The sequence below is a fragment of the Acipenser ruthenus genome, chromosome 17 (genome assembly GCF_902713425.1).
Source record: "Acipenser ruthenus chromosome 17, fAciRut3.2 maternal haplotype, whole genome shotgun sequence".
Lineage (NCBI taxonomy): Eukaryota > Metazoa > Chordata > Actinopteri > Acipenseriformes > Acipenseridae > Acipenser > Acipenser ruthenus.
The window spans coordinates 712,826-737,627 of NC_081205.1; the positions used below are offsets into that span (position 1 = coordinate 712,826).

General features: G+C 40.7%; 1 protein-coding gene across 6 annotated transcripts in view; it reads left to right on the plus strand.

Annotated features, from left to right (window-relative positions):
* Positions 1–234: 234 nt before the first annotated feature.
* LOC117423484 (probable helicase with zinc finger domain) overlaps positions 235–24,802 on the plus strand; it is a 42,844-nt gene continuing 18,276 nt past the window's right edge. For 2 of the 6 annotated variants that reach the window (XM_058989690.1, XM_058989694.1), the window contains exons 1-21: positions 235–326; positions 2,520–2,744; positions 3,225–3,261; positions 3,723–3,847; positions 5,412–5,468; positions 5,797–5,914; positions 6,409–6,484; positions 6,855–7,053; positions 7,519–7,626; positions 8,176–8,473; positions 9,112–9,379; positions 10,300–10,633; positions 12,177–12,307; positions 13,173–13,355; positions 14,373–14,474; positions 15,190–15,368; positions 18,769–18,887; positions 19,744–19,889; positions 21,347–21,494; positions 23,585–23,768; positions 24,018–24,246. In XM_058989690.1, the coding sequence (XP_058845673.1) occupies positions 2,538–2,744; positions 3,225–3,261; positions 3,723–3,847; positions 5,412–5,468; positions 5,797–5,914; positions 6,409–6,484; positions 6,855–7,053; positions 7,519–7,626; positions 8,176–8,473; positions 9,112–9,379; positions 10,300–10,633; positions 12,177–12,307; positions 13,173–13,355; positions 14,373–14,474; positions 15,190–15,368; positions 18,769–18,887; positions 19,744–19,889; positions 21,347–21,494; positions 23,585–23,768; positions 24,018–24,246 (3,248 nt within the window). In that variant the 5' untranslated portion in view covers positions 235–326; positions 2,520–2,537. The other 4 variants (XM_058989692.1, XM_058989693.1, XM_034039360.3 and 1 more) reach the window with 4 other exon arrangements.

Genomic DNA, 24,802 nt, shown 5'->3' on the forward strand with positions numbered 1-24,802 from the left:
GGATTTTCTAATGCTCTTTATTGAACGAATGTTATTAAACAGAGGAGTATAACACGCGTGCTGAGTGTGTTATTAATAGATGTGATGCTGTTATTTAAAAACGAATTACCGTTCTGTTTCCATTTGAAATTGTTGAGACTGTAACTGCATGGAAGTAACGTTTAGTTAGACGGAAAATAAACAGCTAAATGCAAACACATTTCCAGCTGCCCATTGCCTAGACATCACCATGCAGCTTTCAGGGAGCGGAGTTCATAACTCTCTTCCCACAATGCTTTGGGGGAGGCTGACAAGTGGATCCAAGATGGCGTAGAAAGTAAAGCTAGGTAAGTGTAGACTGTCCATTTTTCAGCTCTGTTTTTGCAGCGCTTCTCCCCCGGGAAGCTAGCGGGAACCCGCTCCGTTTCGGAAACCCGGGGTAAATAATTTAAAAAGTAAGCACGGTATGCAGTAGGGCGCCCGAGAGACCCCGCTGCAGCCGATAATGTTGGGAATAAATAAACTCCAGTGTGAAGCGGAGGCCTGCACCGGCGCTCGCCTGCGTCTACTCGGGAGGCCCCTTGCCTGACTTGCGGTCGGGGCTGTTTACATCAGCAACCCGAAGCGCTCAGTTTACAAATAACACGCTAGATTTAAACACTGAATAGCTGCGATGTGATATATTTTGCTTCGCTTATGAATGTGCGCTTTGATCTGGTTAAACTCCTTGTAGTCGTATATGCTAGCGGGATTGTTTGGGTCTGAAAATGCTCACATACTTCTAGACAGCGAGAGTGCTTGTTGTCAATACAGGACCAAACTTGGTAAAAACCATTTTTTTTTTGTCGGTCCTAGAGTTAGTTTGCAAAAGAAAGCGCGTAGGTCACGCTGTTATAGATGAGTGATATATCGAGATATACGTGCACACATGTATCTATAATTAACTGACCCTGATTCCAAAGATAGTCGATGTTGATGATGATGATGATGATGTTTTTACATGCTCACTCTCCCGATGTCCTTTTTAGGTACGCTCGCATTCAGTTCTTTAATGGTGAAAATAAATAATTAAACGCATACATTGGCATCGAAATGGTTAACCTACAACAACATGATGTTCAAGTAAACGCAGTTCGGACTGGGCCAGTAGCTCTGTAAATCCATTGTTCCTGGTAAAGCATTTTGTAGCCTTAGACAGATAGTTACGCTTCTATTTTTTTTTAAGTTTCAAAAGGATACACTACACATCACCTCCGAGGTAGAGTAGCTTTGAATGCTGTGGATAACGGGGACATTTTATAATACCGCTACTGGTATAGTCGTACTGCGTTTTAGTTTGCAGTCAGTGCAACTTTACCACAATAGTACTTTACGTAAATGTTCCCTCTTGTGCCGCTTTCTTGTAAAATTATAACATTGTACTTTGTAAAAATAGTACAGCACTGACCACTAGGCCTTGTTTTTAAACAGTTGGCTGTTTACAAACCACATGTTGCAATGCAGAAACAACCCCGTTCTATGAAAATGATACTTGTCCTTGTGTTGGGTTTAAATTGAGAGGAATGAAGCTGTTGAAAGAGTTGGTCTGGGTGTGGCTTGACAAAAAAGTGAAATGGCATTTAGGAAAAATGTAGTTGTAAAAAATAAATAACAGTAATCACGATATTTAAAAAGGGTTTCCTGGCAACAGTCTCTTCCACCCATTACAGTTTAGCTTTCTGTGACACATTTTTTTTTTGTATTGATAATTGAACTAATAATTTGCAAAGGAAAGTATACAGAGGCGTTTTTAGCTGAGCAAAAGCAAATTGATGTGACATATTTACAGCTACTTTCTGAATTATATATTGAATGTAATTCAGAAAAGTGTTATTCAAAGTCTAAATAAAAGTGAATGTAATCAGATTTTGGTTTGGAGAGAACAGGAAAGGGCAGTATTGTGGTGCTTAAATGAAGGCTGACTTTTTTTTTTAGTAAACATTTGTTTTGTTTATTAGGGTTTAATTGTGAAGATTTCATGAATATGGATTTGAGGGATTTTGTCCTAGTTCAGAGAGTTGCACTTTTCATTGTTTCCTCACCTGGAGTGGGTTGTGACTGGGGCCTACTGTACCCTGTTGGATATTTTTATTAGGTTATATTCTGCGTACTGTACAGATGAGCTAAATGTCCTATTGGAACCAAAACAATCATTTTCCAGTGTTGCTTTATGAAGTTTGGCTGTGTGCTGGAAGACCTTAACAGTTAATTAGCCAGACCAAAATATTTACCCACCCGGTGTGGAGCTGAATGTTAACTAGAGAGGAAGCAGTCCATTTCAGTACTTTAGCCATAATCTATTTAGAAGTCTTTTTTTTATATGCAAACTTTTTTCTTGAAGTGGAAAGCCTACTGTGTCTGCTATGGAGGTATCCTTCAGGCTGTTCTTGGCGCACATGAAGAGAATAATCCTGTATTAAGACCATTTTACCCAATACTTGTGATTGAGGTGTTCCATTATACAAGTATAAAAATTGTTTCTTTTTTTCCCCCCTCCTAAGAATTTCTGTCCCTAAGTCATGGCAGACAGGAGGCCAGAGAAGTCATGTGAACAAGCATGTGAATCGTTGCGAAGGCAGGAGTACGAGGCGGTGGTGAAGCACTGCACGGAGGCACTGCTCTCCCTCAGCCACTGCCCCCCCAGCCCCAGCACAGTGTCCCAGCAGGGCAGTGACTTCATCAGGAACAGGATCCTGCTCTACAGAATCGCAGCGCTTTTGCAACTTGTAAGTCTGGACATGTTTTTGTGGTGCTTAAAAAAAAAAAAAAAGAAAGCCTAATTTTTTTAATTAAGTATATTTGCGTAATTTCAAAAGCAAACTAATAAAAAGCTAAGTTGTTTCAACAAAATGCCTTTTTCCATGGGTTTTACTGCTCGATATCTACTGGTACCTTATTGTCTATGCGATTGTCTATAGCTCTACCTCAGCCTTGAAGTGTAAATGACTTCACTTTTATATTTGCAGCCGTTCCCAATGGTCCAGCGTGCAGTTGCTCAAATTATTAATAGTACTTTATCGCAGTAGATAACCGTAAGGTCTGTAGAGCGGTCAGAAAGCAGACGCCATCTACTGCACAGCTGCGGATGATCAGCTTTCTTGCCGTGCACAGCAGCCAAGCTAGACAGCACCAGTTCTGCAAACCCTTTGCTGAAAATGTAGTTGATGTCGAGTAATTTGACTATATGTACATATTTTATTTAACAGAAAAATTATGATCAAGCAGATGAAGATTGTAAGCATGGTAAGTCTAGACCTTTTCACTACTAATAAGTTTGATAGAATTGTTGCCATAGAATGAATGAATTACACTTGCTGCTAATGAAATAAGTACATAGATCTTACCTGTTCTGCACCTCTGCTTCTCTTTTTAACTTTCATGTGCAGTTTTATAAAAGGGACATCAGGTTCAGCAAACACAGCACAGCAGCAACTCTAAAGAGCACTCTTCCTAAATTGAGAGCACTGAGCATCAAACAGTTTATTCTGTAGTCCAGCTGTCTATTTTCATTATGCTGGTCTGAAGTTGCTTTTTATTTTGTTACTGTCAATAAATACCTGTTATCTGTAATACAATATGATGCCTTTGATCTGTGTCTTACATGAACAATAAATGAAGATATTAATGAAATTGCATCCACCTTGGATTTTGCAAAAGCTGGTGTTTGTATCTAATGTCCTCTCTGTGATTACCTGCCTTCCTAGTGTTGGCAGAGGAGCTGGCCAGGGGGGAAGGCTTGCTCCCTGCAGTGCTTCGCTGCATGCTCATGGAAGGAAGTCTCCAAGAAGTATCCAGTATTTTGTCTAGGTCGCTTTTGGGGGAACCTTTGGTAAGTTGTATAGCTGTTTTATTTGTGTAATTATATGCAAAAGTACATACATTTTTTTTTTTGTAATTATATTTTTGGTGTTTTCCAACAGCATTGTAAGCATGAGTGGGTATTCCACCCCCTCCTTTACTCTTAAGCATTATATTAGTCATATGAATATGTGAAACTGAAGTTCCAGTAGTCTGTCAGATTCCTGGAAAAAGTCTTTTTGTACTTTACAGGGATGGAAATAAGACTCCTATTGCATTGCAGTTTCACCCATTTCAGCTTGATTAGCCCCAGTGTGTATAGGTAATGAGCTCAGGTGTATCTTATGTAACTCAATAAAACCAGGAATGCAATGGGAGTCTTATTTCCTTCCTTGCTTTAGAAGTCTATGCGTTGCCTTCTGGCTTTAACTGTTAGGTGTTCACATATATAGAATGCCTATACGGTATATTTAAATGACTTGATCAACATTAAATGCCTTCAGATCTTTTGACTACTGCTTTATAAACTTTTATTTACTGATAGTATTTGTAAACAGGTGTAGTTTACGTATTGGTTGTTTAATAGAAAATCTATAACCCAATACAAAGAAGGCTTTAAAATTCTTCAGTTGAAAGCTAACCATTTAGACACCAGTCGATTGCCTTCGGCTTTAACAGCTATTAAAAAGCATCCCTAGGGATTAACAAAAAAACATTTTGCTGATTGATTTTTTTAAAGAGAAAATTAAGTGCAAAATTCCTGAGGTTTAAGAGAACACGAATCTGTAATGGGCATTGATGTATGAAATAAGCCAATCGATTTATTTTTAGATTGTGCACAAAATGAATTTTAGAACCCTTGATTGCATTATTGGTGGAAGCTTCCCATTGCATTTCTGTAATTTGTAATTGGAAGCACTTGCTGTGCCATTGTCTATGATTTACTCTGCTTCTCGCTATGTCACAGACTGATGGAAAGTTTGTGAGGCAACCACGGACATCACGGAATTCTCTGAATGTTTTGTTTTTATGAAAGAATCTACTGAAAGTCAGATATTTTATTTATTTTTTCCTTTTGGGGAATTCTGGTTTCAAATGAATTGACGCGTTCCTTTGCAGAGTCGCTGTGCTAGAGCTTGTGCCGTTGCAGTTCCTATTAATATACAGTGCTTCCCCGTGTCTGTTCTGTGAATAACATTTTGATGAACTTGTTTTCGTCAATCCTTTTTCCTTCCAGATACATGTATAGAAATACTAAAAGAAACTTAAGTTCAGTGACTGCATTAAATATATGTACCCCGGTTTGTACAAATACAGGTGTGTATTTTACAGGCAAAGGAGCATGCATTTTAATAAATTAAATGTAATTCAAGAGATACACTTTTAACCTGTTATGTAAATATAATTTGTTGACCTCCACTTTTTTTTTTTTATATACATTGCCATATTTTTTTTCTCAATTGCTATACAGTTAATAGCAGTGAGCAGCCACTCCTAACAGATTCAAACTCCTTATAGAACAGAGTCTTGCAGCCTGTGTACCGGGGCTGCTTGTAATCATTCTGAGCGGAATGTGTTTGTTTGTGTCTCTTCAGAATGGGATGGTGACGAAGGATCTGACCAGGCTGAAAATGCTGCTGTCTGAAATAGAAGTAAGTATATACAGGGTTAGTACGTTTGTACCAGCGTTACATGCAGTACCATCTGTTACCCAGAGGGAATAGACGCCCAGCTAAATCCCTTGCTCTGGATCATTTTAATACCACTTTATTTCTCCAGAAATTGAGGCAAGATATCCATGAGAACAAGAGATTACACCTCATTTATCTTCAGCAGATATCAGTTGAAAACGGAGGGGGACATAGAAAGTTCAGCCGTTTACACATAGGAATCGTACCCGTGCTGTGTGTTAGTTCTAGTGTTTGTTTGTATTTATGTAAATGAGCACTCTACATTATTAAAACATGTTTGTTCCTGCAGACAGCAAGCAGCACAATGGCCTCGGGATATGTGGAGGATAATGAGGAAGGTATGTTGATTGCCAGATGTTTTCGTTCTCCTCTGCAAACAAATAAGCTACTAAATGTCACGCTAACAGGTTTGTGAAATGTACCTCAATGATTCCATGTTATCTGTCTTTGTAGCTTCTTGTGAAACTTAATAATAATCTTCATTTTAAAAGGCACAGCTGTACACTTGCCGACATATCAGTACCATTTAGTGACCAAATAAATAAACAAAAAATAAAGGGCTCAGTTTACCATACAGTGCAACACCAAGTAACTGGACTAATGGTGGGTGTAAGCAGTCTGGATAATTGAGCCACACCCTGAAAGCAAGTGGCACGGATTACAAGGTGTGAAAACCATTAAACACTCAATAGTGCTTAATTGAGAAATACACAAAGAAACTCAAATTCAATGACAGACGTTTTGTCTAGAAGTCTTTTAAAAGACACTGAAAATGTTTCTTTTACTATTTAAGATCTGAGAACAACTGCAAGTGTGTTGCTTTGCCTGCTTTCAAAACACAAAGCTGTGTGAAACCTGCATTATTATACACTGCATTGATTGATTTATTTTGTCCTGAAAGATGTCCAGGAGGGCTGGCAGTTTCGCCCTCCTCCACGCGGAGTCACCAGCAGCGAGGAGTACACGCTCTGTAAAAGGTAACCACCTCAATGAAATCTAGATCTAGGTAGTCTTGTCCGAACACATTTTATTATTCCCTTGCTGTTTTGACTTTGTGAAAGGCTCTTTATTCACTACAGCATAGCACATATAGAAATGTACGGTTATATACAGTACTAACCAGATTATATAGTCATGAAATAGCAAGACACATTGTATGTGTTTGCTGTGGAAGAGCAGCATGATTCACTGTTGCCCTGAGATGCATTCATTTCATTTTCTTTCTGTTTTGTTTTCTGGTTTGTTGAGTGATTCAGACTGCAGTTATAGATTTGTAGTTTTGTTTTTCCTTTATTACATTACATGGTATTGTTTTTCATGCACTATTGCTGTCTGCCTTGGCCTCAGGTATTTGGAACAGGGCATTTGCAGATACGGGGCTCAGTGTACGTCTGCACATTCTCAGGAAGAGCTCACGGAATGGCAGAAGAGATACGCCTCCCGCCTCATAAGCTTGAAACAGCAGCAAGAGAGCACGCAGTCCGCTGGGAGCTACATGGAAGCCCTCATTGAGAAATGGATGAACTCCTTATCACCAGAGAAAGTGGTATGCAGATTTAATTGAAGAATAAATACAATAAATGAAATGCATATGATGAATGAACCTGCAGCAATCTAGATCCTTTAATTTCACAAGCATTATCTGATAACGGTGGTAGCGACTAAAACAATAAGACTGTACATTGATGGAAATAAGACTTCTATTGCATAGGAGTTTCAAAAATGCCAGGTTTTACTTGGAGCTTGATTAGCAATAGGAGTCTTACTTCCATCCCTGCTGAAGATAATGACCCAGGCGAATGAAACTCGTTCACAACTGTACCCTGAATAAGTTTGTGATTGCATTTAAAAGGTGCAGTGCTATGATTAAATGTCATTACAATCCAGTGGTAATAGGTTCTAAAGTAAGGATCTGTCATCTAGAACCAGACTTTGTTTTTAGCGACTTAAGGTAGTAGGTGCTTTTTCTGAATTCTTACTAGATGTGCATTTTTGACTGTCCACCTTAAAGCTTAGTGATTATTTGGACGGGGTGAGTGTGGAGCACAGTCCTGATCTTTCGGTCACAGTCACCACCAAGAAATCCTCCCAGTCCTGGACCTTCTCACTCTTCTGTAAGGTAGGAACATGCTTTTTAACATTCTAATGAACCTTTAGTGGCGTCGCTCTACACAGCTGCCCATGTGATCATACTTTAAATGTAAATTCTGATACAAGTACTAGATGCACATGAAGCTTTACTTTTCCAATATGGGGTGTCAAACATTTTTAAAGCAGAGAACTTAGAAATTAAAATTTGCTAGATCGGTTTTCTATTGCAGGGTTCTGAAACTACTTGAACTACACATTAGTATGTAACAGCTACATAAATAAACATACTTCTGTACCAGGTCTAAAGAGATTCATTGATAAATGAACTCTATTGAAACAGTTCCCCAGAGCAATATTTTAAATGTTTTGGAGGCTTGTGTCATTTGTAACTTCTAAGTACTCAAACATTTAAGGTAAAAACTCAAGTAGTCTAGCGTTTTTGGCTTGTGCCTTCATCAGCACACTGAGATTAGAAGTTTATCTGCTTTCGTCTGAAGTTGACGGTGTGAGAACACTTCATTGTGGAATATAATTAGTAAAGTGAGTATATAAATCTCCACTTGTGTTTTTGTTTAAGCCTGCAAGAATGCTGTACAGAATGGCTCTCCTGTACGATGCCCACCGGCCCCATTTTTCCATCGGTGCTGTTTCTGCTGGAGATGGTGCTAACCAAATCGTGCAGGAAGTACCAGACAACTGCCAGGAGTGGGTCGGAGGCAACATTGCGCAGAATGGACTGGACCATTGTGTTTATGAAGTAGTCGTCCGGTTTAGCACAGAGATCTTCGGGACCTTCCGGCAGACTATAGTCTTTGACTTTGGCTTCGAGCCTGTGCTGATGCAGAGAGTTATGGTTGATGCTGCTTCAATAGAAGGTGAGATCGTTCATCAGAATGTACAATACAAATGTTTATATAGCACCCTCCTGTCACGCCATGCCATACCAGAGTGCTGTACAAAGTGAAAAACAAAACCAGAGAGGTCGTATGTACAACACAATTCAGTTATATAAAAGCACATTAAAATAATTATGCTTTCAGTGTAGACTTAAAAGAATCCAATGCTTCCATCTCCCTAATGTCAAGTGGAATAGAGTTCCACAAATGAAGAGCACAACAGCAAAAAGCTCCTGCTCCAGCTGATTTAACTTGATTTTTTGGAACAACTTAAGTTCTGCATCTTCTGCAGTGACGTTTTGGGAGGCAGGGGTGATCTAACTGACAGCAAGATTAGTGACTAGAAAGGCTGTTAGACATGTTAGATCTTATGCAATTATAATCGGAAGCAGCAAGGGGTCTTTTTTGTCCACAGGGACAACATAAACACCTTGCTAGTCTACTGTAAACTCGAAACATTTACTTTTTTTGTCCAAGTGTACATTTGGTGACTGCTACCTAATTGAACTTAACAAGAATTAAGGTGTGTTTTATGATCCTCAGTCAAAGCTGTGTACTAAAGTATCAAAGCAAATAGTTAAAGTATTGACATCCTTTTTTTTTTGTATTTATTTTAGATCTTGAACATTTGATGCAAGCAAGGCAGCAGCTGCTCATCACTGCGAAACGCTGGGATTCTTCCTGCAAGACTATCGTGGAGTTTGAGCCCAATGAAACTGCTGACCTGGAGCGCAGCCTCCTGAGCAGATACCAGATCCCTCTGTCTGCTGACCAGCTCTTCACCCAGTCTGTGCTGGATAAGAGCCTGACCAAGGAGAACTACCAAGCCCGCCTGCACGACCTGCTCTACATCGAGGAGATTGCGCAGTACAAGGAAGTCAGCAAGTAAGCTGCTGTTCTGCGCAACACGCTAAACAGGGCTGCCCAGCGGGTGCTGCTTAAGCCATGGCTGGCTCGCTGGGCTCCAAACTGTCTCTTGATTTAGAGGTTAAAAGATCCTGTTTTAATGTGTTCGAAAGCACTGCCGGGACAGTGGTGGTCAGAGGTCCATAATATAGTTTTAGGGAATTGAATTAGACCCCTATAATTACTGGGAAGACTAGGTCAAAGTCACCAGAACATTTTGATCAGGGTGTTTTATATTACCCTTGTGTTGTCTGTATGAAATGATGACAGAGATCTGGGGTCGTTGGGAGAAATGGGTATGTTGTGACATCTCCTTTGAATGAGCAGTTTCTTGGTTTGCCACTAGATGGTACATTTGGTTCTTCCTCCTTATCTGTGTGTGTTATGTTTCATGGATTGGCATGGCGTTTTTTTTGAAGATTTCAATAATGCATGTCATAATGGGGCACCAGGGAGTTGGGAAGGCTTGAAATTTTGCATTAGCAAGAAATTATTATTTATTTTTTTCTCTGCTAATTCAGCACCTGCAGCTTTTTTTTTTTTTAAATTAAAACACATTTGAGGCAGTCTGACTTATAATACCAGACTGATTTAGTACATAAACCAAAAATAAACTTTAATGTTTTAAATCTAGTATCCATGTATAAATATATAATAACTCTTGGATATCATGATTTATATTAAGGCAGTTTCCCACATTATTAATGTGGCGTTCAATATGTTTGCTTTAGTACAGTCCACCCACCCCTTTAAGGAGCTGACCTTTCAGTTCCAGTACCTGCTTTAATCCGAACTGTCCGGCCCCTTTATAGTGCAAAGGTGGTGGTTCCCTTCTATTATGCGCTTCACGATGTTTTATAAAAACACTAACCGATTTTATCTTTTTGTTTTCCCTGCAGGTTCAACATTAAGGTGAATTTGCAGCTTGTGTCAAGCTTCATGCTGACGGGTGTCTCAGGAGGAGCCAAGTACGCCCAGAATGGACAGCTGTTTGGTCGCTTCAAGCTCACGGAGACGCTTTCTGAAGATACTTTGGCTGGCCGATTGGTAATGACCAAAGTCAACTCTGTTTTGTTACTGCCGCTCACTAAAGAAAAGTCGTCACAGGCGCCAGGAACCAAAGAGAAGGTTTATGAAGCTGCGATTGAGGACAAAACAAAGGACTTCATCTTCCTCCGAGTGTGTAAGGACTGCTGTGAGGAGCTGAAGCTGCGTCCGGACCGGGAGCTGCAGGTAACGAGATGACTCTGCAGAGCTGTGCTCGGGGTCCTTGTTTAAAACACCCGTCTGTGTCTGTGTGGAGCGTTCAGTAGGCAGTACCTGCTTGGAACCACCTTGTCCAGGGATAGAAATAAGACTCCCATTGCACAGGATTTGGACCCATACCGGGGTTTACTATGACTTTAATAAGACGCACTTGAGGTTGTTGATTATACGCTGTGGCTAATCAAGCTTGTAGTAAAACCTGGAGTAGGTGAAACTGCTGTGCAATGTGAGTCTCATTTCCGTCTCTTGTCATCTACTGAAGTGTATTTAGACAGCCCTTTTCATGAGATGAATATGTGAAAAGGATGTGCTTAAAATAACATTGCATCTTGTGGACCGTATCTGGGTAATTTTTTACTTTTATTTGGGGTAAATATGAAACTTGCTTGATGTAGAAAAACAAATTAACAATAACAAATCGCTGATATAAAATATTAAAGTTTGATGAACACAAAGTGCCAGAGGTGGAAAGATACGAAAACTCTCATTTTTACACTTGATGGCCTTACAGTAATTACTAGATAACTGCTGAAACGCAAATTAGAAAATGGTGAGGGATTTCTAATTTCCTGCATGAAATGCATTTTCTAAGTTGTGTTTCTGCCGGCAGTGCAAATTGAATTGATATCTAAATAAAGGCTATTTGGTATATGGGAACGGGGGGGGGGGGGGGGGGGCGTGACCTTAAAGAACTGCATTTTGTGGTATTGATTTTTCAAGTTTTGAAAGGTTACAAGCAGGCAGAAGGCTCGTGGATAACGGCTTTTAAAATAATTCAATAAGATCTGAGCTTGGTCTGGTTATTCTGGCTCGGTTGCTGTTTCTTTTTAATTGAATGGCACAAGTGGCCTCTTCCAATTACCAAGCACTACGGCTGCTGTTCTGGACTCCTCGCGCTTGGTTCTGTTTTTCAGTAGAGGCAGCAGTGCGTTAGCTGCATGATGGCTTCTGAGCGGACAGTCTTTTATTAAGAGATTTTAATTGAATTGAGGACTTGGTTTTCCCAAACTCTTTTATAACATTGAGGAACAGTTTCCACAGCACAGGCATATGATGGCCAATAAAAGGAAATGGCATGCTCACAGGCAAATGGGATTACCTGAAATTCAAAGTATGTTTAAAAAATAAATACAATAAATCCCTTAAGAAACTACACTTTGTTTTTCTTTTATTTGGTGATGACAAAGTACCATTTAATGATTTAAGTATTTTTTCCTGGGGGCAAAATATTGAAGAGCAATAATTAACTAAGCGCGTGCCAATTATTTATTTATTTATTTAAGCCATGTCCACAATAACCAGCTTTATTATTTTAGAGATCCTGTATGTAACTTTAAATGTAATCTTAAGGGTGTGCATCATTTGTGTGTGTCTTAAAAAAAGAATTCAATACTAAATGAAGTCAGATCAGACTTCTTTGTCAAAGTGTACAATGTAAACGTGCCTGAGAAGAGGCGGTGTGTTTAGCGTGCTTTCTCTGCAGGTGGTCAATGTCTGCTCTGTCCTGCAGGTGGAGCTTCAGTTCCAGCTGAACCGCGTTCCTCTCTGTGAAATGCATTATGCGCTGGACAGGATCAAGGACAACAGCATTATGTTTCCAAATGCCAGCTTGACGCCCACCATCCCCTGGAGCCCCAACAGGTATGGCAGGTCCCGATTTTAAAACAATGCCCTTCGCAGCATTTTGTATTCACTTGTGAAGAGCTGGGTGCAGTGTCAGATTCTGCTCTGTGCGTGTGCTCAATGGTGCTTTTATCTCATGCTCATTTCAAATATAGTCAAATAGAAATTATATATAATATGTGGAAGCTTATTCATTTTTTTGTAAATGGGCATTTCCTTCAGATTTTTTGAATGCTCCGTCCCCAAAACGTGCCATTATCATGCCCCAGCAAGCACAAGTATTTCTGGTTATGAAACATCCCTGAGTGAACGCATTCGATGGCAGGATCTGTTAGCCATTGCCTTAAGGGGCACAGATGTTGCCTGTAGGTTATTTCAGTAGGAAGGGCAGTTTTGCACACTTGAGGGTACTAATGTAACCTAAGGGACAATTTACCAGATTTCCTGAAAACAAAACCAAGTCGTTGCGCTGTTACACTCTGGTAAATTTGCTTTGTCACTTACGGAATGCAAAAGTTTATCTCCGCATTTTTGCAGTAATGTATTAGTCAGGATTGTATCGCATGATCTTGGCCACATTCTGAAACTAACGTTACGTATGGTTGCTAATTTAAGTGTTTACATTTTTCGCAATATTGAAGTATTATATGTTCTGTACAAGTGTTATATATGTTAGGGAAAAGCAGTTAAAAAGTGTGTTACCCACTGAGCCACCCAACATCTTTCATAAACAAACCTAACATTTGTTTCTGCTAATACAAGTGATTTTTTTTAATTTTTTTTATGTGGTTTGGCTGGTGATGGTTTCTAGCTGTAATGAGGGGAGGGGTGGGGTATGATGCATTGCAGGCTGATGCTTACTTTGTTTCTCCCCTGTGTTGAGCAGGCAGTGGGATGAGCAGCTGGACCCCCGTCTCAATGCGAAGCAGAAGGAGGCCATCCTGGCCATCACCACCCCCCTCCACTTCCAGCTGCCGCCCGTGCTCATCATCGGGCCCTACGGCACGGGGAAGACGTTCGCTCTGGCTCAGGCAGTCAAGCATATTCTCAAGCAGCAGGACTCCAAGTGAGCTGCCTGGCCAGCTACAGCTGGGGCCAAAACTTTTACATCGCCTAGAATTTTAGGACTGAGAGAGACTAAAATTCAAAATAATATTGCGAAAGTGTACCAGAAGCCATAATAGTAGTACCGTATTTCATGTTGGATATCGAAATGTCACATTTTTCAGTTTGTCAGTGTTTTATTTAAGTATATGGAAAACTACAAAGCGGTATGTAATTCAGTATGTTAACAACATTATTCAGCAGGTTTCTGTCGACTTTTTATGATGCAAAATGAGTTAATTATATAGGGTGATGCAAAACTTTTGGCCATAGCTGTATTCCTTACTTGCTCTCTCTTTTTTTTTTTTTTTTTTGGATGGGCTTTGCAAATTGTGATCATACCAGTAAGATTGACCATGGTTGTGCAGGGATAGAAATAAGTCTCCTGTTGCATAGCATTTGATCCATTCCTGGTTTTACTGCGAGTTTAATAAGACACCTGAGTTTGTTATCTGTACACTGTGGTTAATCAAGCTCATTGTAAAACCTGGAATGGGTGAGTGCTGTGCATTAGAAGTCTCATTTCCATCCCTGTAGTGGGAGGTACATGGCAGTGCAATTCTTTCTTTTCATAAGGCTAGCTGTAGTATGCAAATTTCACCTGTTATCGCAGCTAACCTATACACACTATATGATACGTTACTGTTGCAATGATTACAAGTTGCAACAAACCGGGTAGACCCAATCCAAAGTGCATTTACTGAGAAGATGGCATGAGTCAAACCGTTCACTTTGCGTGCAGAGTAATATTGTAATGTATAGGAGGCCCAGTGTGCGGATGACAGAATGCAATATATGATGCATTAATTTTTCATATGTACCCTGTTTCTTGGCAGTGTGAATAATTGAGTGGCATGCTTTTTAGTTTAAAAAAAAAAAAAACCTGTAATGCATATTTGATGCACATTTGTTTTTTTTGTTTTTTTAAACATGTGCACTTGCATGTAATCAGATTTGATATCTGTTTGTTTTTCTCCAGAGTTCTTATTTGCACCCATTCAAACAGTGCTGCTGACCTGTACATAAAGGATTACCTTCATCCACATGTAGAAGCTGGCAATCCGCACGCCAGACCTCTTAGGTATGGAGGTTTGACTATTTTTTTCTTTATCTTCAAACAAAATCATGTGCAGAGCTGCAAGGCTTTTAAAACCGCCCCTGTTTGTGAGCAGACAGTCGCTGTGTTTTAGGTCAATTGGTGCCATCGGTATTCCCTTCCTACTGAAGGGAAATGTCACTGGGAGTGGACCCGGTTAAGTGGCCAGGGTATTTATAGCCCTGCTGTGATTGATCTGTTCATAGCTGACTGAACACTGTGATTCTGGATGCCCTTTATTTATAACACGGATGACAAAATTGGCTAAATATCAACTGCGATGAGAATCTTCCCGTACCAGGGGAGAACGGTGGCAACAGTCATTTCGCTGTGCTCATAAAGGACAATATTGTTAACTTTGAATGATGATAACTCTTTGTTTTTCTCCACAAGGGAAAATGGGGGAACAGACACCCCTATATAGGTATTTCAAGCTGAAATACAAGAGGACAGATTTATGCCTCCTTTTAAAAGTCGGTAAATGTGCTCAAAAATCAAATCACAAGATTTGAAAATAACCCCTCCTGGTGTATAAACATATTTACCATTTCTACTTTCAGCTACATATTAAGAACCACTCGTGTACTTGTACACATTTTATGGGTGTTCCTCCGCACCAGCACAGCCCTTTGACACGCTAAGCGTGATTAACAGGCTGATTCCTGAACCTCTAGTATCTTTCTTTTTTTTCTCTCTCTAGAGTATATTTCAGAAACCGATGGGTGAAGACAGTCCACCCCACAGTCCAGCAGTACTGTTTAATATCAAGCACGCAATACGCTTTCCAGATGCCACAGAAAGAAGACATAGTGAAACACCGTGTTGTTGTCGTCACTTTGAGCACCTCTCAGTATCTGTGTCAGCTTGATCTTGAGCCAGGTGAGTACAATCACACATTCTGTCGATTTTGTCACTTTGGTCATAAGCCGGGGGAAGGGTGTCTGTCTACCTCCACCTGTGAGAACGCAGCGAAATCGAATTGGTTGGGAGACGGGAAGTCGTATTCGTAGACTGGCGCAGCTTGGTTTGAGTTATTCACAGCAGCGGCCCAGAAGGATTACCTGGTTTCAGTGTCCTGCACTGACAAATAAATAAAAATGGAAATGCATATTGGTGTATAAGATTAGTTTAGCAGTTTTTAAACAGGCTGCAGACCTGTGTAATGGCTCTTGCTGCTGCTCATCGCTATTCGCTGTTTGTTTTCCTGCAGCAAAATATTATGTTCTTTTAATACAGAGGCTCTGACCACTGTAAAATAGCGCACTCTCTCCAGAGTTTTGCATGTGCTACATATCAGACTCACAGAACCTGAAACGCCAGGCAGCTCGACATGGCGTTGTGAAGACGCCCAACAGAGTTCCTTTGGGTGTCACGGCTCCCTTCGTTATTAGCACTCATGGGGCGAGAAGTGTGAGTGCTGCAAGGCAGGAAGCTTGTTAACCTTGTGTCTGCGAGAGACCCATTCTTAAGAACGTTCCCCCGGTTTGCTCATTTCCGTACAAGCCATTAACCCTTTGCGGTCCATTTATTAATTGCGCGTCAGGCACGTCAGGTATAATTAATTTTCACACGCGCAGTTAATTTTAGACGCGCTGTTTAAAAGTATTTTTTTCCACAGTCAAACGGGTTTAAATGGCCCTGCATATCAACAAAGCACTCACTAGGCATCTCCAGCCCCGCCCCACCCTTTCGTTTGCTATAGCGTTCACCTATGTAAGAAATAAATAATAATAATAATAATAGTCGTACATACCGATCGATCATCTCCGGATCACTCGTTTTATCACCAAACTCATCAATAATGCGATCCAAGTCATTATTTTATTACTATAACATCTCAAAAAAGCTCTGCAAATGTCCGTGTTTTCTGTGTGCTGATTCAGTCAGCCAACTTGTTTACTTACGACCCGCCCCGTTATCTGATACCAGATACCATGTATGACTATTCATGAGATACGCCTTTTTTAAAAAAAAAAAAAAAATTTCGACTTGTCTCTGCTCCTGTCGCTCCCACTCGGCAATTGAATGGTTTTCTCAGCTTTTTCCGGAGAAAAAACGACTAGACACCCGTTTATTGCGTTGCTATAATGATGTCGGACCCAGTCCGACAAAGGACCTGTGAGGAATAATTGGAATGTCGGACCCAGTCCGACAATGGACCGCAAAGGGTTAGTTACTTGATGTCGTGCTCTGAGGGCAATGCAGACGGAGCCTGCACTTGAAGTATTTCCCAACAAGTCTCCAGTGAGCCATAAACTTTAAAAGTGCTGCTGCCGAATGTTGTTTTTGAAATGAAGTGCAGTTTTAGCACGAAGAGATTGGAAGTGACTAATCAGCCTATAATTATTCTAGTAAATCACTGTTTTATTACTGTGTTATTAGTCTGATTAAATGTGTTACAGGGTGCACTTTTTAATCCTCTGTTGGGATTAATTCTGCAGAGGGACTTAAGCTTCAATTTAAAGTATTTACAGTAATTGTATAACCACAGGTGTCGAGGGCTTGGTTACAAGCTTTTGAAATAGCTAATTGATTAAACAAGACACTGCCTCAATTATTTTGTAGCAGCGTAATTATTTAGCTTCAGATTACTTTCTTTTATTGCTGATGTTTTATAATTATCATCCCATGGAGCAAATTACTCTGGAAATGTGGCTTGCAGTCTGTCCTGCATCGTTTTTAATTCATTGTCAAATTGCTGTCTTTTGGTAGGCTATGAAAAAAAGTATTGGCAACGGAGAACATTCTCCACGGGAACATGTGAAGACTGGCAATTATTTTAATGTTCTTATAAATGAGAAAGATATCGACAGACCCGTATGTAGGCAATTAGATGCTTGTTGTGGATTTCTTTAATTCTCTAGTAATGTTTTTGTCACAAACCTGATTTGTAGCTTTTCAGTAACGGGCATAATCCTGCCGCGTTGCAGATTACACTGGCCCTGTGAAGACAGTTAAATTACCAGTCGCAGAGTGTAAAATGCATTCTTTAGTTTGAATTATTTTGTAAAACGCATTTGCTGGTTTTCACCAGGGTGTATTTGGAGGGGTTTTGGGCTACTCAAATCCTTGATTTCCAAATTGCTATTGCCCTCGCATGAGTGTGTTCAGAAAAGCAATTAGTGCTGCATTTGTAAAATTGGTTTCCATTTCCCACTTGTGGCAACTCATATGAGTTGGTGGCTGCTGCTGCTGCTGCTTTAACTGTTAATGATTGTAGCGCCGCTCTGGAGCTAAACCAATGAGCAACAGGTACCCTGGAGACTCTCAATCCAGTTCCTCAGGCCTGCAGATGCTCACTGTCATTCCTCGGTCAAGTTCTTCTCCTTCCAGCACGACAGTGCGTGTCCTGGGGCTGCAAGCCCTTAACACTACAACTGTAAAACATTTTGCTGACAAATTCCAGCTGCCAAAACAATACAGACCCATGCTTTTCAGAAGCATAGGAAGCAAACACACCTAGGGATATAGGGAAACAAAAACTGAACAAGAATATGATGAAGCTCAATCCAAGATAATGTAGCAACATTAACTATCTTGCTGTGTTCTATCCGGAGGTTCCTTTGCTATTTGCCATTTCCATAGCTGTATGAAATCTATATTCCTGCAGGCTACCCTGTAGCTTTGCTCCCACCGTCAAAACTCCCACCTAACTTCTGTCTTCCTATTGCTGTGACCCTTTTTTTTTTTTTGCCTCCAAAAAACCTGATAGTGTTGACATGTTTTATATAACCTTTATTTGACTGATTCTTGGTAATTGCTCAGAACAGTCCTGGGGGATTTCCGCTCATCTGGGTGCAGAAAGCTGTCCTGTAACCTGACTGCCTCGGGCATGCTTGGGCACATGCCCTCCAGCTGTTACTGGGACCCAGTGGTCAGACTAGTTTGGAAACAGAGCATTAATGCTCTGCCTTGCTTTATGCTAGGAATATTACATTCATACCTCTGGAAGAACCAGACAGTGCTTTAAATTTACCAGTGGAGTCGACTTCTTCGGCATTGTAAGATACAATGCTTTCATTGTATGATATTCGAAACAAAACAATACATGGGTCACTTGTTTTTGGAATCATAGACCACTGTAAAGTTGTTTTGCTCATGTGATTTCCCTGAAGACAATTAAGCAGTTACCAGCATTTTGCATTTAACATTTTTTTTTTTAATTGTATATACTGTTATAAAAACACAAAGCATGGGTGCCTTCCTGTCTGTAAAGAACTATGAATTATTGAGTGGCTGCACGTGATTTTTAATATTCGCTACTTTTCTTCTTTCTAAGGTATCTTTACGCACATTCTGTTAGATGAAGCTGCTCAAGCCATGGAGTGCGAGACCATCATGCCTTTTGCGCTCGCCAGTAACAGCACGAGGATCGTGTTAGCAGGAGACCACATGCAGGTAAGCAAAATTAGCCCATAAAAGAAATTGCATGTGAAGTTGAATATCTACATCAAGCATATTTCCAGTAGGAGTATTATAAATTTCCATATACTGACGCACAGTTTGGATTGAAATAGCACTGTGGGAGCAGGCTTTGCAGAAGCCTGTCTACAAATTTCCTCAGTTATAAGGAGTGGTCCTCCAGAGCATTTCAATCATCTTGCGCACCGTCCTGGGGGCCCTACACCCTATTGAAAGTGTTACTCGAGGTGTTTCTAATATTGTGTCCGGTCCCTGTATACGCACCACTACCCAGAGAGGGGCTGTTAGTCTGGAGGCAGTAAGAACCCTGCCAGGCTAGGAATAGTGCCACCTAGTAGCGGAGCTTCTGCTTCAGAGCAGATGGGAGCCAATAGGAACCCGGGCAGTGTTGCTTCCCTCTTACATTACAAAGCAGCATGAAAACAGAAGTGCACTGTGTTAATGACACAGCCAGTCGAGAGGAGCTGAGATTGGATCATTAGTAACGCCAGTGTGAAGCATTAGATTGGTTGATGTCATTATTCTCGTTGCTGGACCAGATTCTGTTGAGAGAAAAACAAAAAATATTTGCAGCAGTATTCAAAGTTTGAAGGCTCCCTTATTTTTTTATTTTGTAATGCATTTATTTAGCTTCATTAAGCTTAATTTGGTCTATCATCAGATTTATAGGTTTACAACACAGGTAATAATATCAAAGTCCTCCCCACTGAAGTCGTTTTTTTTTTTTTAAAGCATCATTCAGTGGTGGTGTTTCAAATTCTTTTTTTATTAGCAGTGCATAGAGAATTGTGTAGTTTTGTTCATAACCCCTTTTTTTCTTTGCTTTCCCCAGCTTAGTCCCTTTGTGTACAGCGAATTCGCCAGAGAGAGGAACCTTCATGTGTCGTTGCTGGACCGGCTGTACGAGCATTACCCTGCCGAATACCCCTGCAGAATACTGCTGTGTGAGAATTATCGCTCCCATGAAGCTATCATCAAGTAGGTGTGAACTTTTTCACGTCACACTTTTGTTCAACTAACGCGAGAAACCCGGGGGGATACAGAAACGAGCCCCTAAGCACTTGCCCCACGAAATACAATTGGATCGCTCTTAGCAGTGTGCAGCGCTTGAATTTCCGAACTGTTCAGTGTGCGCAAGCGAGCTGCGGCTGGTCATTTATCTCTTAAAATGAGCCACTCTGGTTTAAAATAAATCTTATTTTAGAGGATGCGTTTTTGCGTGATTTGTAATTCACAGCTGTAATTTAGTTAAAAGAGCTGAGATAATAAAGGGGTTGACATTTTTCAGTACCTTAGCCATGAGGCTGGCAGAAGCTTGTAATACAAACAGTGCAGTGGCTTTTACATGCCACAGCAATCTGGCCCTACTGTCTTAAAGGAGAACTTGACTGAGGTTTCAGCTAATCTCTACCTTGATAACCCAGTATCGCTCCCCCACTCAACTCAAATCTGTGTATATTGAAGTTTTTATTTATTCTGAAATCCGAGGTGATCAGGTTTTGGTTATGTGTACCATTTTGTAGCTGTGTGCTGCATCAAAGTTGGTGTGCCACATTCTGCCACCAGAAGGGACTGTGTTTGTTGTCAGCAGCCCAGCATATTGTATCTAGGCCACCCAACTTGCATCATTAAATATCAACACTCTTCAGATGAATTGGCTTCTCCACTGGGAATCCACTATTAACAAAATGTAGCCTTTTAAGTACAGCATGATTTGAACTTGTCCTTCATTTTAACAACTGCTTCTTTCTGCAGTTCTGTTCCATGATATAGAATGTATTCTGTAGGCCTGTGGGTGCAGGGGACATACTGCATACAAGCAATATAACGTAGGGACGTGCTTTTTTTTTGGGGGGGGGGGGGGCGGGCGGGCGGGCTAGATCATACCATACCTTCACATTGCTTTGTTTTTTTACTTCACAAATGCTTTTTAGAGTTTGTTCAACATTTGTCCAGCCTCGAGAGATTGGTCACTGATTTATTATACCTGGTGTTGCTGGTGATTTCGAATGTCTTTATTGTCCCCTAGACAGAGCACTTGCCCGGAGGTTTTATTGAAGTTTGCTGTCATAACCACCACTTTTTACTTTTGGTAGCAAAGATTTAATTATGGATAGTAACTAACTGATTGTTTAGTTCACATTGGTTTCCAAGACCAGTAAATGACAGGCTTCTCATGTGTTGTACCGAATTAACAGGTATACAGCTGTAGATTTACTGTAGCAAGATTATTATTTGTATTAGTTTTATTTTAAATCTTGTGTAGAAGACTTACAATCATGTACAGTAACCAGCAAGTTCAATTCATACTGGGGTTGAAGGCTTGGCACTGGATGTGGGAGTCATGAAGTTGTGGGATCGTGGGAAATAACTGGGCCAGACGCTCCTCGGTCAAACACTTGAAATCTCAACTACATTTTGTGTTCCTGTTCTAGTTACACGTCTGAACTGTTCTACGATGGGAAGTTGATGGCCAGTGGTAAACAGCCTGCACACAAAGACTTCTACCCGCTGACATTCTTCACAGCTAGAGGAGAGGATGTGCAGGAGAAAAACAGCACTGCCTACTACAACAACGCTGAGGTAACGCAAAACGCCCCCCACACACACTGTGTGCGCTTCCTTTTTACAGGCTCCTTTTGTTTTGCCCGGATACGGTTACTGGAACTAGGTCCTGCTTTCAAGAACGACTTGGGCAAAAATGTGTGACTCTGCAATGTACAGCTATCCTAAAAATATTACACAACAAAATATACAAACTTACTCACTAGCAAATAGTTTTATTAGTCTATGTAACTCATGAACCCCCAAAAAGTCCCTTTTTAATTTTAATTTTTTTTTTTTTTTAAACTTTGTCACCCTAACCTGTATCTTGTCATGCACATGGCTGAAGATGAGTGCAGAAGTAGGACGTGGGAGACTTAAGTTGTTTAAGCATGTGCATTACTATGTAACAGCATGGTATTCAGTGACTGCAATTATCGTGCGTGCCAGGATTCAGTATTAAAAGACCCAATTAAAGCTGCTTGCATATGGGCTCGCTCCCGGCACACACATTTCTGTGCCTGTTTGTGCAATTGTACAGAAATGAACTTGTTGAAGGGGCATTGCTTGTTAAGTGACCTTGTCTTTGAAGGCAGTAATGTAAGTAGTCGTTTGGACCTGCTGCTGGAATTGTTTGGATCGAGGCCTCCCAGATAGACAGACTCTTTAGTTGATGAAGCGTGAAACGGGAGCCGATTTCAAACTTGTAATCCAGTAAATGGCCATTGCTATAGCAGTGAGGCGATGCTGAGAAAGCCATTGGATTTTTCATCAGTGTATCTGTCACTGTTTCATAAAGGCAAGGGGAGGTCAGGAAAGGTCCCACAATATTATCAGAGCAGACACCATAAAAGTCATTACTGACTAAAAGGTGAGTTATTACCAGCCCCAGGCAAGCTAGAGGCACAGGAATGACTTCATGATGATAAGTCGTTCCCGAGCAGTGATGGCTGGTAGTATTCATGTAACTTGCCATTTGCAGTAATAATAAAAAATAAATAAAAGAGGCTGTTGTGCATTTTATACTGCAGTACATACAGGCAAGACTACTACAGATTAAACAGGTATAATATGCATTTCAATAGTGTGTAAAAACGAATAGGTTTGTTGTTGGCTAGCCTAGGCTCAGTGTTACAGGTAAATATACCCAATTTTACGATCTAGTCTTGTACTTGATTATCCAGTGCCTTGGAGAAGGTCTTGTGTTGACCGATCAGCATTTAGTTACAGTGAATAGTCTGGACCAGATTAACTGGGATATGATCGTGCATCAGATAAGTAACCCAAATGTATCGGCTGAACGCAGAACAATGACTAAGAGTACATTTATTTTAATGAGCAGCGGTCCTGTTTTTCATGATGTGAAATTACTGCTGTCTGTTTCTGGTCATTGCCAGGACACTGTTCTACTGCAGAACTGAGTGCCCCTCAGCAGATTTAAATTAATTATTTAAAAGCCGTCATAGAAATTAGCTTGGGTTGCGGTAAATGTTAAGGGTGCAGTGGCTGCTGCAGAAAAATGGGCCTTGATGCAACTTCTGTTCTCCTGCTGATGTGATTTATTTATTTATTTATATTATTAGCTCCTGTAGTGTTCTTCTAGGGGTACTTTATTCATCTGTTCATTTATTAATTTGTTCATGTATTAGGGCAGCAGTGTGGAGTAGTGGTTAGGGCTCTGGACTCTTGACCGGAGGGTCGTGGGTTCAATCCCTGCTAGGGGATACTGCTGCTGTACCCTTGAGCAAGGTACTTTACCTAGATTGCTCCAGTAAAAACCCAACTGTATAAATGGGTAATTGTATGTAAAAAATAATGTGATATCTTGTAACAATTGTAAGTCGCCCTGGATAAGGGTGTCTGCTAAGAAATAAATAGTAATTAACATAAATAAATAACCAATTATATTTTTGGTTCAATTGTATTGTTATAAAAAGGTGATTTTTATTATTTTATTTTTACATATAAATGAGTTCTTAATCTGTAGTTTGTCAAGAACTTTAGTATATTGGATAGAAACATTTCTCGTTTCTGTTTTAACAGCTTATGGATTGTGTGAATGTAAAGTTTCTTTGGGTCTTCTGAGTATGTGTTGTATAACGCTGTGCACTGTCTCTTCCGTGCTGCAGGTGTTTGAGATAGTGGAGAGAGTGGAGGAGCTGCGGAAGAAGTGGCCGGTCGCATGGGGTAAACTGGATGAGGGGAGCATTGGCGTGGTCACTCCGTACGCAGACCAGGTGTTCCGGATTCGGGCAGAACTGCGCAAGAAGAGAATGTCCGATGTCAGCGTTGAACGAGTGTTGAATGTTCAGGGTGGGTGGCTTTGAAAGTACCGATTTTGAGTAGCTACAACTTTTTTAAAATCCCTAAAAATATGTATGTCAACTGCTTTGTTCTATATGATTTAAGACCTTAAAAGTTAGAAATTCCCATTACCTCTGAAGAGACTTTTGAACTCTTGAAATCCTAGCGTCGGTATATCGTGGTTACAGCGCCAGCTCTTCACGTCTATTCGCACCGTTGCCTTGATTGACATGGGTGGTTTAATGTATCATTTTTCAGGAAAGCAGTTCCGAGTGCTGTTCCTTAGCACGGTGAGGACGAGGCACACCTGCAAACACAAGCAGACGGCGATAAAGAGGAAGGAGCAGATGGTCGAGGACTCCACGGAGGACCTGGACTATGGCTTCCTGTCCAACTACAAGCTGTTGAACACGGCGATCACAAGGTCCCAGTCCCTGGTGGCTGTGGTGGGAGATCCCATTGCCCTCTGCTCTGTTGGGAGATGCAGGTACGTTTTACAAATGAACACTTTCAGTCCTGAATCAGATTAGATTCTGCACGTAAACAAAGTAATTGTGTCTTGGCTGGTTTTCAGCCACTCCGAGGATCTGATGTGCACTGACCTGCCAGTCGCCTTGAGTGTAAAATGGAGCTGCAACGTCTTAACTTCTTAAAAGCATCATTTGCGTCATGCAGTGAATTCTCCTAGCCGTGTGACCTACTCTCCTGCTTCAGTCCCAGATACACTTTGTCCCCACCCCCTCTAATCTAATCTGTGCTGTTTTATAATTGGTAAATCTATACTCTAAGACTTTTAATGTGTAGCATTATCGGAATCTCTTTCCCACCCTCCGCTGTGTGACTCCACTCCACCCCACCGCGAAGAGAAATGCAGAGCAGAAATGCAGGGAATCAATGGGAGAGAGATTGGAAGGAGAGGATTCTCAGATAGCTGGATCATTAGGCATTCATGTGTAGGTGGACAAAAACTGCCAAGTATCTACCCTGCACACATGTATATCTATATACACATGTTTTTGTTTTTTGGACAAACGAAAACATCC